General features: G+C 37.9%; 1 protein-coding gene across 1 annotated transcript in view; it reads right to left on the bottom strand.

Moving 5' to 3' along the window:
* Nucleotides 1–13,979, bottom strand: part of LOC124555255 (protein BCL9 homolog) — a 91,047-nt gene extending 77,068 nt beyond the window's left edge. Inside the window, exons 1-2 of the mRNA XM_047129120.1 lie at nucleotides 13,888–13,979; nucleotides 5,745–6,081 (exon numbers count right to left, since the gene is read on the bottom strand). Of these exons, the coding sequence (XP_046985076.1) occupies nucleotides 5,745–6,042 (298 nt within the window). The 5' untranslated portion in view covers nucleotides 6,043–6,081; nucleotides 13,888–13,979. The remainder of the gene's footprint in view (nucleotides 1–5,744; nucleotides 6,082–13,887) is intronic.
* Nucleotides 13,980–14,451: the final 472 nt, after the last annotated feature.

Genomic DNA, 14,451 nt, shown 5'->3' with positions numbered 1-14,451 from the left:
AAGGCGCCCGGAGTAGACAACACTCCATTGGAACTACTGACAGCCTTGGGAGAGCCAGTCCTGACAAAACTTTACCATCTGGTGGGCAAGATGTATGAAACAGGCGAAATACCCTCAGACTTCAAGAAGAATATAATAATTCCAATCCCAAAGAAAGCAGGTGTTGACAGATGTGAAAATTACCGAACTATCAGTTTAATAAGTCACAGCTGCAAAATACTACCACGAATTCTTTACAGACGAATGGAAAAACTAGTAGAAGCCGACCTCGGGGAAGATCAGTTTGGATTCCGTAGAAACACTGGAACACGTGAGACAATACTGACCTTACGACTTATCTTAGAAGGAAGATTAAGGAAAGGCAAACCTACGTTTCTAGCATTTGTAGACTTAGAGAAAGCTTTTGACAATGTTGACTGGAATACTCTCTTTCAAATTCTAAAGGTGGCAGGGGTAAAATACAGGGAGCGAAAGGCTATTTACAATTTGTACAGAAACCAGATGGCAGTTATAAGAGTTGAGGGACATGAAAGGGAAGCAGTGGTTGGAAAGGGAGTAAGACAGGGTTGTAGCCTCTCCCCGATGTTGTTCAATCTGTATATTGAGCAAGCAGTAAAGGAAACAAAAGAAAAATTCGGAGTAGGTATTAAAATTCACGGAGAAGAAATAAAAACTTTGAGGTTCGCCGATGACATTGTAATTCTGTCAGAGACAGCAAAGGACTTGGAAGAGCAGTTGAATGGAATGGACAGTGTCTTGAAAGGAGGATATAAGATGAACATCAACGAAAGCAAAACAAGGATAATTGAATGTAGTCGAATTAAGTCGGGTGATGCTGAGGGAATTAGATTAGGAAATGAGACACGTAAAGTAGTAAAGGAGTTTTGCTATTTGGGGAGCAAAATAACTGATGATGGTCGAAGTAGAGAGGATATAAAATGTAGACTGGCAATGGCAAGGAAAGCGTTTCTGAAGAAGAGATATTTGTTAACATCGAGTATAGATTTAAGTGTCAGGAAGTCATTTCTGAAAGTGTTTGTATGGAGTGTAGCCATGTATGGAAGTGAAACATGGACGATAAATAGTTTCGACAAGAAGAGAATAGAAGCATTCGAAATGTGGTGCTACAGAAGAATGCTGAAGATTAGATGGGTAGATCACATAACTAATGAGGAAGTATTGAATAGGATTGGGGAGAAGAGAAGTTTGTGGCACAACTTGACCAGAAGAAGGGATCGGTTGGTAGGACATGTTCTGAGGCATCAAGGGATCACCAATTTAGTATTGGAGGGCAGCGTGGAGGGTAAAAATCATAGAGGGAGGCCAAGAGATGAATACACTAAGCAGATTCAGAAGGATGTAGGTTGCGGTAGGTACTGGGAGATGAAAAAGCTTGCACAGGGTAGAGTAGCATGGAGAGCTGCATCAAACCAGTCTCAGGACTGAAGACCACAACAACAACAACCACCCTCTACAAACTTCCTTCTTTGTTCTATTGTTTTGTTGTACCTTGTACATATATTACACTAATGTAGACAAGGATGATGAACATCTTGTTAAAAAAGAACACACAACTGCAAACCCTTGTGCCAGAATAAAATGACTATTGATATGAGGTTTGTTCAAAAAATTCCAGAACTTTGTCCACAAAATTTTTGTATGACTACCTTTAACTTATTGTGCATGGTCTACTTTGAAATACTCTCCTCCACAATTGATACACCACTTCCAATGCCGTTTCCACTTCTGGAAGCAGTCTTAGTACGTCTCTTGCTGGATTGTGCAACGCACTGTCTGCGAATTTTCTTTGATCTCATCTATGGTTGCACGTCTTCATCCTTTCAATGGGGTTTTCAACTTTGGAAATAAAAACAAGTCAGCAGGGGCCAGATATGGGGAGTACGGAGGATGAAGCAGCACAGTGATTTTATTTTTGTGCAATAGTCATGTCGGAAGAGGGATGAATGTGCAGGTGCATTATCGTGATGCATGAGCCACGAATTGTATCGCCACATTTTAGGCCATTTCCTTCTCACATTTTCTTGCAGGCATCACAACACATCTCAACAGTGCCATCAATTAACAGTTCATCCTTAGGGCACGAATTCACGACAAACTAATCCTTCAAAGTCAAAGAAAACTTTAAGTATGGATTTGATATTTTACCTGACCTGACGAGCTTTTTTTGGTCTTGGAGAAACTTTACTGACCCATTGTGAAGATTGAACCTTGGTCTCGACATAATAACTGTAGACCCATGTCTCATCACCAGCTACAATTCTCTTAAAAAACATCTCGTTCTCATTTGCATGATCCTAAAGCTCTTCACAGATTGTGAGGCGAAGGCCTTTTCAGTCTCGACTCATGAGCCATGGGATGAACTTGGCGGCAATCCAAAGCATTCCTGCATGCTATGTCAGGATTTCAAGACATGATCCAACTGAAATGTTACATTCTTCTGCAATCTCTTGGGTGTCAGTCTTCGATTGGCACGCACAATTTCGTTGACGTTCCTGACTTGAGCGCCACTGGTAGATACTGCGGGACGCCCTGAATGAGGATAATCTTTAACTCCTGTCCAGCCATTTTTAAACCATGTGAACCATTTGTAACATCGAGTATGGCTTAAGCACTCATCACCATAGGCTTCCTGCATCATTTGGTGTGTGTCTGTAAAGGTTTTCTTGAGTTTCACACAAAATTTAATGCAGGTGGATTACTCCTCCAACTCTACCATCTCGAAATTCGCAAACTATGCAACACGTTCTACTCAATACAGCACTGAACAAATAACTAACAGGCACACAACAATGAAACATCCAGCAGTTACACATTAAACACAGGTGTGTGCAGGAATGCCAACAGCATTTCACTCCACCACACCACTGGCACGAAGTTATGAATGATTTGGAATTTTTTGAAGACAACCTGTATGAGTTACCAATCTACTTGAGAGCATCTTTAAAATAATAATAATTAGTATTATTATTATTTCATGTTCATAATTCTCATTTTATCTTTCTTTATAATGTACCACCTGTCCTATTTTCATTCTTTGTCTTTCTGCTGCTTCTCCCTTCACATTCAAGTATTTAGTAAGGCTTTCTTTCATTTTGTGGTGACCACATTCCCAGCCATAATCTATCACTAGGTGCTTCTTCATTTTTTATCATTCCACTAAAGATGAACTACTCACTTTAAAAACAACACTACCCTTACATTTATTTTATCATTCTTCCATCTTTCAGTCTGGATTTCTTTACTTGTATATCAAAGAAAAGGAGATGCGGGATCAATGAAGACATCACAGACCAACCACACCATTCAAAGCACTATTCTCGGTTGAAATATGAACTGGGTTGCAATCCAGAGTAGCCCTTTGATATGCCATAGTTAATAATCAGGAAAAAAAACTATGACTGTTCTGATCATATCCATACATGTTAAGACATGTAGGCCTATTGTCTTTGGAATTAAACTCATAACAAGTGCCCAAAATAAGTGCACAAACCTAGATAGCTATTCCAAAATGAGTAATACTACACAGTAATTACCAGAATTCTGCGCAAAAGACCCTCAAACAAACACAATACATAATAATGTACCTAATTATGACAAGAAACATTCCTCCCCCCAGTGGCCAAAAAAAATGTTGTATTGGTCAGTACTGATAGGTTGTAATTGAAAGATAATGAATGCAAAGTATTTGTCATACAGGATGCAGAGCAAAAAAGCAAAGGCCTGATAATGTGCTTGCATGAGAAACTGTGTGAGGGTTAACATCTATACATCTAAAGTATACATTGGTTGTAGTAACCACATAACTTTAAATTAGCATAGATGCACTGGAATTCACACTAAGGTTTTCCTGGGTATATTCACATGGCTCACACAGGCACATGGAAGGATTTATCTATTTCAGTAAAGTTAACACTTTATTGAAAGTGGAAATAAACATTACTGAAATGTTTTATTAACAGCAAATGTCTCACAGCTATTAACTACATATTTAGATAAGCATACTACCTTTACATAGAATTTCATACAAGGATGATACAATGAACTTCCAAGCATCAAAAGTGATGCAGTGCACAAGATGAGGCTATTCCAACTCTCTTTCAATGGCCTCAGTTCTGATTATAGACCTTGCCAAAACAAGTATTTCAGGCTATATCACAATCCTAATGCATCTCTCTACTACTCAGTACAAAGTTACAAAGGTTTCCGAATTCATCCTTGATACATATCCTCAGACGTGCTCAGTATCTGTTATTACGTCTGGAAGAATAGCTCTCAAGGGACCACAGAAGATTAGCACTTCCCTTGTCTTCTCCCATCAAGAGTGTTGTACTAGGGTAAACAGCAATCTCCTATGAAGGAAATGTGACATCTCAACTTTCCTTTTTACATTTCCTTCCTTCCTTCCATACTCTAACACAGCTGTTCAATTCAGATGAGTTCCATTATGACCTACTACACCAGATCTGCTATCATGCCTTGCAGTTCATTAACCATACACACGAAGAATTCTTAGCACAATTGTTGTCATGTCAACAATACTTCACATATATTTCTACTGTTAAATAAGAAAACCAGGTTTCAGTCACTTTTAGTGACAATTTTGCTCTTCATTTGACATCGCTTCAGTTTACAGAGAATGTTTTGCATGTGACACATTACATTTTTACACACAGGGATCTGCCTAATAATTGACATTCTATAGCATGGATTCTTGCGATGTTCTTTGTACACACTGACAATGTCAGGATAGGGTGATAAAACACTCACCATGGTTTCTAACTCATAATCCAACACGTTATTTGAAAGCAATTAACCACATGTATGAAATACTTTAACTCATTTACTAAATATAAAATATCTTCTCATTTCAATTTTTATTAATAAATTTCATCTGGCTTAGCAAAGCATGTACCATGAGTGTCTTGCAAAAATGCTACAAAAAATACTACACTCGAATGTTATGAAGAATAGTGTGCAGGAATAGTAATATCAAAACTAAAACAAAAAGGTTGTAGGATGACTAGACTGGTCAGCATGTTTAAGAGTTTTTTTGTCGGTGCTATGTATCATTCTTGTCCAGTAAAGCTACAGTTTCTAACACAATAACATACAACGTTGTTTTATTAGTCATAGCCAAGCAACTTGCTACAACCAATCATACTGACAAACGCCGGTACACCTGGACAGCATAGATAGGTATCCTTTTTTACTTTACTGCAGACCTCTGTTCGGTGCCTAATTCTTCATTATCTTCCAAAACCAGCTTCAATTAATATTTCAGAAATGAAGCACAGAAGTGTTTAAGCAAACACCAACAATTAACTAACTACTGCAAGAGGAAGAGATGGAGGCCATTAGTCAGAAAGAGCCACATAGTGAGAGAAAAGATCTATTTACTGGTGCCTCTGGGGAAGAATTTGAACTTGTATAGTCCCATTATTATTTTAGCCCTAACCATACTCCATACAAAATATTGAAGAGTTTGGTAATCAGAATGCTAATATGTACATCATACTAACGTATATTGTCTGTCTGGTGTTTAATTGATCCAAATGCAATGGGTAAATTAAAGATAGGTGCTTGTACCTAAAAAATTTTGGTGCATTTATTGCAAACATGACTTCATATCCCACCTTATTACTGAAAAACTACACTGCATACAAGCCAACATGCTACCGCTCCTCCTAAGTGTGCAAAACGTGTAATACACTGTAAGTACTCACCTACAGGTGTTGTGGAATCAGGGACAGGAGCAGAGTTTGTTTCTGGTGTTGGCTGCTGGGAACTCGGTCCTGGCTCAGCAGGTTTCTCTACCACCTGCTCAGCCTCATCCACTCCTACACCATTGAGACAACCTTCCGCCTGTGCCTCTTCCTTCACTACAGCAGCCACTGCTGCAACAACAGCTGCTGCAGCTGCCGCTTCAGCCTCTGGTCCTCCACCAGTAGGAGTAGCTGCTTCTGTTTTCACAATTGGTGTACTTCCATTTTCCCGCTGCAAGTCTTTGCTCTCTTTTATCATTTTTCTTGGTTCACCTGATGTAAACCATTAGTAACAAATCTGAAAGAACACATGGAATAAACATGTGCCAAAGCAATGAGGCACAGAAATGAAAATGGCTAAAACTGTAACAAAGTATGGTTTAAGGTCTGCAATCCCAAATCCTTATTTGACTAGCAGGGAAACTGCCATTCATTTACAACATAAAAAATGTAAAAGGTACAGTCACCCAGGGTAACTCTTTTCCAGTCAGTTTATCTTCGTACCACTTACTTTTTTTTTTTTTTTTTTTCAAATGGCTGGTGTTTCATCTAACAGCAGTATTTTATTCTGAGAGTAACACAAGTAATGAAATTGGTACTTTTCAAAAAATAAATAAAATCAGTAGATAGGCCAGGAACAATAGCCACTCGAAACTAAGTAGTAAATGATACAAAGATACCCTGACTGGTAAAGTTATCCTAATTCATCGTACACACACAGCATGTCCAGAGCCAGTAATTGTTAGTTTCTGTCAAATAAATTAAATTTATGGAAATGAATCAATGAAAGCAATGGGGATGAAGTCAATGAATAGTAATAATATAAATGATATCAGTGAAACAACAAATGGAAATTTGTGACAGACTGGGATGTGAACCTGACCTCTTGCTTCTTATGAGCTATCACCTTCAAATTTAGGCCAACTGAGCGTGTCTCCAAGCCCATCTCAAATTAGTAACAGGATAGTGTTTCTCTTTGGTGGAGGACCATGGCTTACCATTTAATTTTAGTGAATTTATTTCAACTGATGGACATCCCTACGGCAATGCAAAGCCACATTCCTGGAGTGATGAAACTACCGATACCACCCATGGGTTTTGAGAAATACGGTAATCAAAATTGTGGACATAAACCACTCATTACAATAAAATGTGTGTAAAACATATGCTGTAACAAGAATTACATTTATTCTCACGATGTCACATTCATGGGCTTTGCCACTCAACCAGTCATCTTCCAAAGTATCTAGAGCTCAGGCTACTCTACAGATAAATATACCACCACAACTAAAAGGTATTCACATTTGTTGGCTACGGTAACTCACAAGCAAACTGTTACCTTTCAAACTAGTCTAGACATCAAGCTGCACAACAGAACAGCCTGTCACTACAACTTACATTCCAAAATATAAAATATACACTGTAAATATAACTTGATCACAGGTCAAAGTAACGTCTGGTATTGGTAGGCTCAAATGACTATTTAATTATTTTATTTACATGCCACGTTCTGTAGGACCAAATTGAGGAGCAAATCTCCAAGGTCATGGAACGAGTCAGTACATGAAATTACAACACAAAAGTCTCCCAAATTTATTCTCCCAGGACTGTTACCCACAAATAACCAGTGGGAGGACTGTTACCCCACAAACACCCAGTGAGAGAACATCTGGTTGTAGTATTCAAAAGTAATAGAAGGGAAATATCACCGAGACAAAAAATTTGCAGCAGCTGCTTCACTGGCTATCTGATGTCTGGAGAGACATGTTGCATCAAAATGATCCTCAGTATGCACTCATGCTGTTTAAGGATTGGAATGATGATGGCGCGCAAAAGGCTCTCATAGCATTTACCAGGGATGGTACAGGTAACATTATCCGCAGGACTCATCTCCTCAGAAAATATGGCTAAACGATGCCGCACTAAGATAAATGATACCACCAACCTGCACCACAGTCACCTTTGGAGAATGAAATGGCACCGGTTGATGTGCAAGCATATTCCAACACCTACAAGGTTGTTTTCTGCCCCCACCCCCTCCCACCACCCTCCGGATAGTTCTTCTGTGTCAATAATATGCTGTTCACATTTGACATTTTTCTGAGAAGTGGTTCTCCTTCTACAGCATTTTGAAACTGGAACTTTAATTATGGATACCCTATAGTTGCTGGCGTCAACTGCAAATTAACTCATGCAAAGGTAGTTTCTACATAGTATCAGATAAGAAAACACTCATAGCAAATATGCGTGAGTCACAGATAGGTGTAGTAAACTGTTTTGGGATGAAGGAAGACGACTTTCATTTTCACACAGAATTGAGTAACTTAAAGCACACACAAAATTTCACACAAATAGTTAAGTTTTTGATGTAAAACATATACACTGTATTGCAAACGATATTAGAAATTGAAGTTCATAATACTGGTGAAGATCCTGAAGCATTCTTCTACAAACAACTTACTCTGCTTCACAAGTCATACAACAGTAGCGCAATTCACAATGTTTCTTCTGTTAAGGGTATACTTGGCGTGGTTTTATTGGTTACATTTTCTTATCAGTAGGCTAACTAATGAAAACTACCCCATGTTCCAGTCTTCTTTTGGGTGGTACATCCCCAATTAATGCCTGAATAAATATTCCTCAAAAAGGGTTACACCAAACAGATCTTCACTTTAAATGAATTCAAAACAAATGCATCTACATTTTCGTAAGTGTAAAGCAATGTTGTATTCATTTAATAGTTTCCACAACACTGAATAATAGGAAAGCATTTAATCAAACTTATCAACACCTGACGTGCCACTGTTGTTTCCGACTACTGTCCAGTCACACTAATGTGACCTCCTGCCAAAAGCCTGCATAGCCACCTTTTGCAGTACAGAGCACTGTGAGACATGCAGGAGGAGAGTCAATGAGATTCTGGAAGATACCAACAGCGATGTGGAGACATGCCAACTAAAGCACCGTAGCCAGTTGTGTCTAGGTTTCTTGAATGAGGCTTCATGGTTCAAATAGCCTGATTGAGTTGGTCCCAAAAATTCTCAGTTGGATTTCAATCCAGGGAGCTTGGTGACCAGGCGAGTGCGGTAAACTCATCCTAGTACTCTTTGAACAACGTACATACACTGTGAGCTGCGTGACGCATTGCATTGTCCTGGTGGTAGATGCCATCGTGCCGAGGAAAAACAAACTGAGCATAGGGGTGGACATGGTCCCTAATGATAGATGCACACTTCTGTTTTATCCACTGTGATTCCCAGAATGATGAGATCGCCCAGGGAATGCCACAAGAACATTTCCCAAACAATGCTCCTTCCTCTGCCCCGGACCATTCCAACAATTGTTGTAGGATGTCTGTTTTTCATACATTTCACACCATACATGTCAATGGCACAGTACATCTGGAAAGGCCTCTTTGGACTTCAGTTGTGGTATCTGGGTGCATACATAAACCAGGCACCTGCTGCAGAGGCCCATACACAGTAACATTTGCTGAACAGACATGAAGGAGAGACTGTTGGTAATCCCTTGGTTCATCTGGCCATTCAGTTGCACGTCTACTCAGCTGTACACATCTCTGCAGCCATCATTCACGCCTCTCACTTATGGCCCATGGTGCATCACAGGTGCCTCAGCACTGCTTTTGGTTAGCGCCCTTTTGCCACACATGGTATACTTTAAATATGGTGGCACATGAACAGTTTACAAACTTGGCCATTTCGGAAATGGTTCCGCCTTTGGCCCGAAAGCTAATGATCATGCTTTTGGATGTCAGATAAATCACTCCATTTCTGCATTACCATAACAACTGCACTGTTTTCCACGTCCCCCGACATGCTTTACATATCCTCCACTGTTAGTACTGCCACGTTCCGTCTTTGTGTGGTTATTGTTTGCTGATGTTGAAAATAGGTGGTGATCACATTCATGTGACTGGACCATGTAAAATTTCATGGAAACTGATTGTAAATTCCAATATTTCACCATTACGTGTATTAGTGATGAGGACCTCTCTTTTCTCTTCCCACTTAGAAACAACTACATTGGCATTCAACATTTCTTCAGTTTCATAAAAACTAATGATTTCATGTTATTATTTCTGTTGTTACGTTATGTTCCACATACATAGGTTGTATAAGTAGACAACAGTTTTATCAGATCTAAAGAACTATATAAATTTTCCATATAAAGCACATATCAAGAGGGGGGGGGGGGGGGGGAATAGGAGAGAGAGAGAGAGAGAGAGAGAGAGAGAGAGAGAGAGAGAGAGAGAGAGAGAGAGATATGAGATTGCACCACAAACCCACTGATTCATCAATGCAGAGCGCCTTGTCTGCAATGCCACATGGGCAAATTTTTGTAGATTTGGTCTTTGGATTGCAATGAGTTGTCTGGGAAGTGAAGACATCTCGGCAACAGCTAAAATCTATTCATGCTCAGAACAGAGCAGCATAATCTGTTAGTATAGAGAGGGCTTGTATTACAGTACTGTTCTATCAGAAAACAACAAGATCATATCTGCTGCAACAGTCCCAGAAACTTTTATTTCAAAATCTGTATCCTTCCACCTTGAGGACCTACTCAATACTTTCATCCTACATTTTTCTGTTTCCTACCCAACATACACGTCTGTTTGTTCCACTAATAACATAAGGTATTCTTCTCAAAAAAAAAAAAAAATAGTAGTAGTACACTAATGCCAAAATTTTACAAATCTAACTTCAACCTCATCCTCTCAATGAACACAAATACTGATGGATCATGAGCAATTTCACTCCACATCCCAAGTGTTTGTAATGCCTTCTATCAGACTAGCTTAATCACCTCCACTGCATTCACTGTTAACTGCGTCTAAATCTGCTCTAGAAGTAGTTTTGTTGACAGTTATACCTTCTAAGAATTCATCCACAAACTCATCCTACTAAGATTCTTTAATTCCTCAGGTAATGATAAACATCAGTGTACCAAATGCAACAAAGACCAAAAGAGTTACTGGGCTAAATAGAAAAAAGAAACTCTTAGAAACAAGTACATTAAAGACTTCCACATCATAATGTCTTATGAAAATGGTCTACAGAACCAATAACTTAACTGTTGAGCAGTAAGTCACTGTTAGTGTATGAGTAAAACTTTACATTCTGTATTCCATCTACAAGACAAGTGATAGGTTTAATTTTATCACTTTTTATCCTTGGATGATGCAAACAAGCTAAAGATGATACACTAAATCAAACTGACTCAATCATTTAGCAAACTGAATCAATAATTTTGTAGGATTTATAGAATCAATGGCAATAAATGAGCAGGAATAGAATGCAGGGTGGTCAATAGAGTAATCACAAAAGCTGACTTTATATTAGATTCAAAATTAGTCAAATGGATGAGTTACACAGTTCATTACACATAAAAAAATCTGTTTTATCATAAGTGATCCTGACAAACTGACAATTATATACAGCTCAGCTTTGCATTTGGAACTCTTCACTCCACTACCCCCCCCCCCCCCCCACACACACACACACGAATAACAGCTCATTAGAATTATTTGACTTATTCACTTTCCATTAAAGGTGCAGAGTAAGCTCTTTGGGTATTAAAATAGAGGAGGTTTGGGAGATTTTTCTATTTTCATATCCATAAACTAGCATTACTTACAACCGATCATTAAATGTCATCTTATAAAATTTCTCTTCGCGCATCTCTTGGCTGGATAGTCCACTCACCACTTTCCCCCTTTGTGCTGTTTCAACATATGTACCTCAACTGCAAATATACAATATCTGAGGCAGAATTTATGTATATGTGCACTTTTCTGCAGTTGCTCCCATTATGGCAACTGGGTATTTATACGATGACACTATTCTACACTTTTAGGAGGATATCTGGGTTATAAGCTCAACTAAAATACAATAAATTATTAGTGAGTATGATGAGTTTGAGTGCAATTGTGCCGGCCCCCCACCAAATCTTGGTTGTGGCAACAGAGTGATTCGTAATACAACCCAAATGTCTATGCTTGCTCCATATTTAATACACTTTCATTAATTAATTGATTAACTAAAACTGCAATGTAAATCCACAACAGCTGCATTAAACAACGGACCAATATTCAACAAGAATTTTGGTCCATATGACTTACATATTTCATTCACATAAGTCTCACATATGCACAGACAACATTCTACTGTCAGTGTGTAAGCCCTACGCATCTTATTTCTGGAGATCACATAAGTTGCCCAGTATTAACATATGCCTACTCTGATAAATTAGTGCCTTAGCTAATGTCTTTCTTTATAGCCTCAAACATTGATTTAACCAAACATTTGGGTCAACTGAACTGACAAATGTAGGCTTCATTCTAAGATGAAATTCACACCAAAACTATTTTTCTTAAAATTAGTTGTATTTCACCTATGACTTCTATTCATACCGACACCAGTATCATCCAGTACGTGACGTGAACTGGTCTGAGAGTGTTGTTGGGGAGTGAACTTAACATTTGCCTTGTCATTTCCTAATATGCACCAAAGCAAACAAAAAAACAATACAGTTTGCTACCACTCTACTACATATTACAATATAATGACACATAACATTAAAATCAAATCATTCTGCAACTTACTATCAATTTAAATATTCAACGAATTATTGTGAGCACTAAATAAAACATGAATAGTACTGCACAATACCTATAGTTTCAACCAACTGGAAGCACAACGAAAGATACCCATTTTTTGACTGGAATAGAAATATGTCCATAAGTAAATAAAACTCATTGTCACTGCATTGTAATTATGAATAAAAATAACACGTATTTTAATTTAATGTATCAAAAGAAGATGACTAATTTGGAAAATCTCTGTGCAAACATGAAATAGAACACCCTTTTCTGCATTGCTTTTAGATGAACCTGGAATTCGACACACAGCGAGCCACATTACGTTTACTGTAGGCAGTGTGACATTTACCAATGGTCTTTTTCATGTGCACATAATTTTTCTTTGTGCATCATTTATACACTTCCACAGAAGTTCTCTGTATTTCACCATAGACCACAGTTTCTCAGATTATTACAGTAGTTGCATTTTGAGAAGTGTTTGATAGTATATACACTACAACTGCTCCAAAAAATTCGCAAATGACAGACCAAAAGTTCTAAGGAATAGCAGTTCGCTAAGACATAATACTGTGAAGGGTACTTTCCAAAGTCACTAACAAACTGCAATATAAACACAAACCCAAAGAAAGTATATTCTGCGAAAATAAAATGTTCTTAAGTTCCCAAATACACAGAAAATAGAATCGGTTTCAGGAAGTAAAAGTTAATGCTCACAACTATCGGTCCAGCACAGATGGTGAAGAAGAATAACAGTAATTGGTGTCCCCTCAATAGCAGTTCACAGTGAACTGAGCGAAAGTTTATTAACAACTTGAGCCCTTTCACAATTGCTACCACCATCCATTTCCACTATTTGGTAACAGTCAGCACAGTAAAGGCTATAAACGAAGTGTAATACTCTGAGTGACGAAATACATCAAATAATTAAAATCAATCAAATAATAAACTTACTTTGAAACATATTCTAATAAAAATTTGTATATAAGGGAATCTGAGACAAGACATATAACTTACTACAAAAGTTCTTTGCAGGAGAACAGGAAAACTTTTCAACGTTATAGCGTCAATGACAACTAAAATTTACTTACAATAAAACAGCTGTACGAACCACATTAGCTCCGTCTTCCTTAATGCTTGGTAGCAACAATAAACTTAATAACAACAACAATCAAATTTCACTTCACATTTTATATACACCTTTCATTGTTTGGATTCAAAAAAACTACGGTAACCGAAACGAAGAAAAAAAAACTGTTCACTTTCTGCCATTACATGCGAAAACGGAACGTATTTTTTTGATTATATTTGTGATGCTTCTTTTCATATTTCTAAAACACCGTATCGTGTGTAAATAAACTCACTGTAGTTCCGTTCTGAACTTTAAAAACACATGGCAATACACAAAACACAAGAAGTGCACTTTGAAATGTTTTCCTCTATAACGACAAACGACACCGGCGACTTCCAAGTAAAACACCTTCTTACCTCCATATCTCTCATTCTCTGGCATTATACAAAAGGACTTCCCAAATTTGTTTACAATCACCGCCAGCGAAACACATCACCAAGCCATTTTGGAAGTTTTGATCACAATAAGTATACCAGAGATATTACAATTCTTAGAACAAGGTATCAGAAAATATGTAGACAGAAGGAAATCATAGTTCTCAAAATGATGTAACTTCGCGAACATTTGTGGCTGGTTGTAACTTAAACAACATTAATAAATAAGATAAAAAATCAACAATTAATTGCCAATGTCTGGTGTCCTTTTAAATTCTTTCGTTGCACAGATTACATTTCATTGACGAAAAAACGATTGTGATCAGACGATTTAAAGAAATAACTTGGTACTTTAATTTTCTCCATTCTTCCAATGATGAAATATGCTGTCAAACTACGCATTCATCTAATTTTACATGACACACATTTACACCTATAATTTACAAATCTCTGAAAAGTGTGTGGCGGAGGGGTAATTTTTTATGGTGCGATATATGTTGGTTCCTACTCCTTCAGTCACATAGCAAGCGCGGCACGAAAGAGTGA

Source organism: Schistocerca americana, chromosome X (genome assembly GCF_021461395.2).
Source record: "Schistocerca americana isolate TAMUIC-IGC-003095 chromosome X, iqSchAmer2.1, whole genome shotgun sequence".
Classification (NCBI taxonomy): Eukaryota; Metazoa; Arthropoda; class Insecta; order Orthoptera; family Acrididae; genus Schistocerca; species Schistocerca americana.
This window is presented reverse-complemented; position numbering and strand designations above follow the sequence as displayed.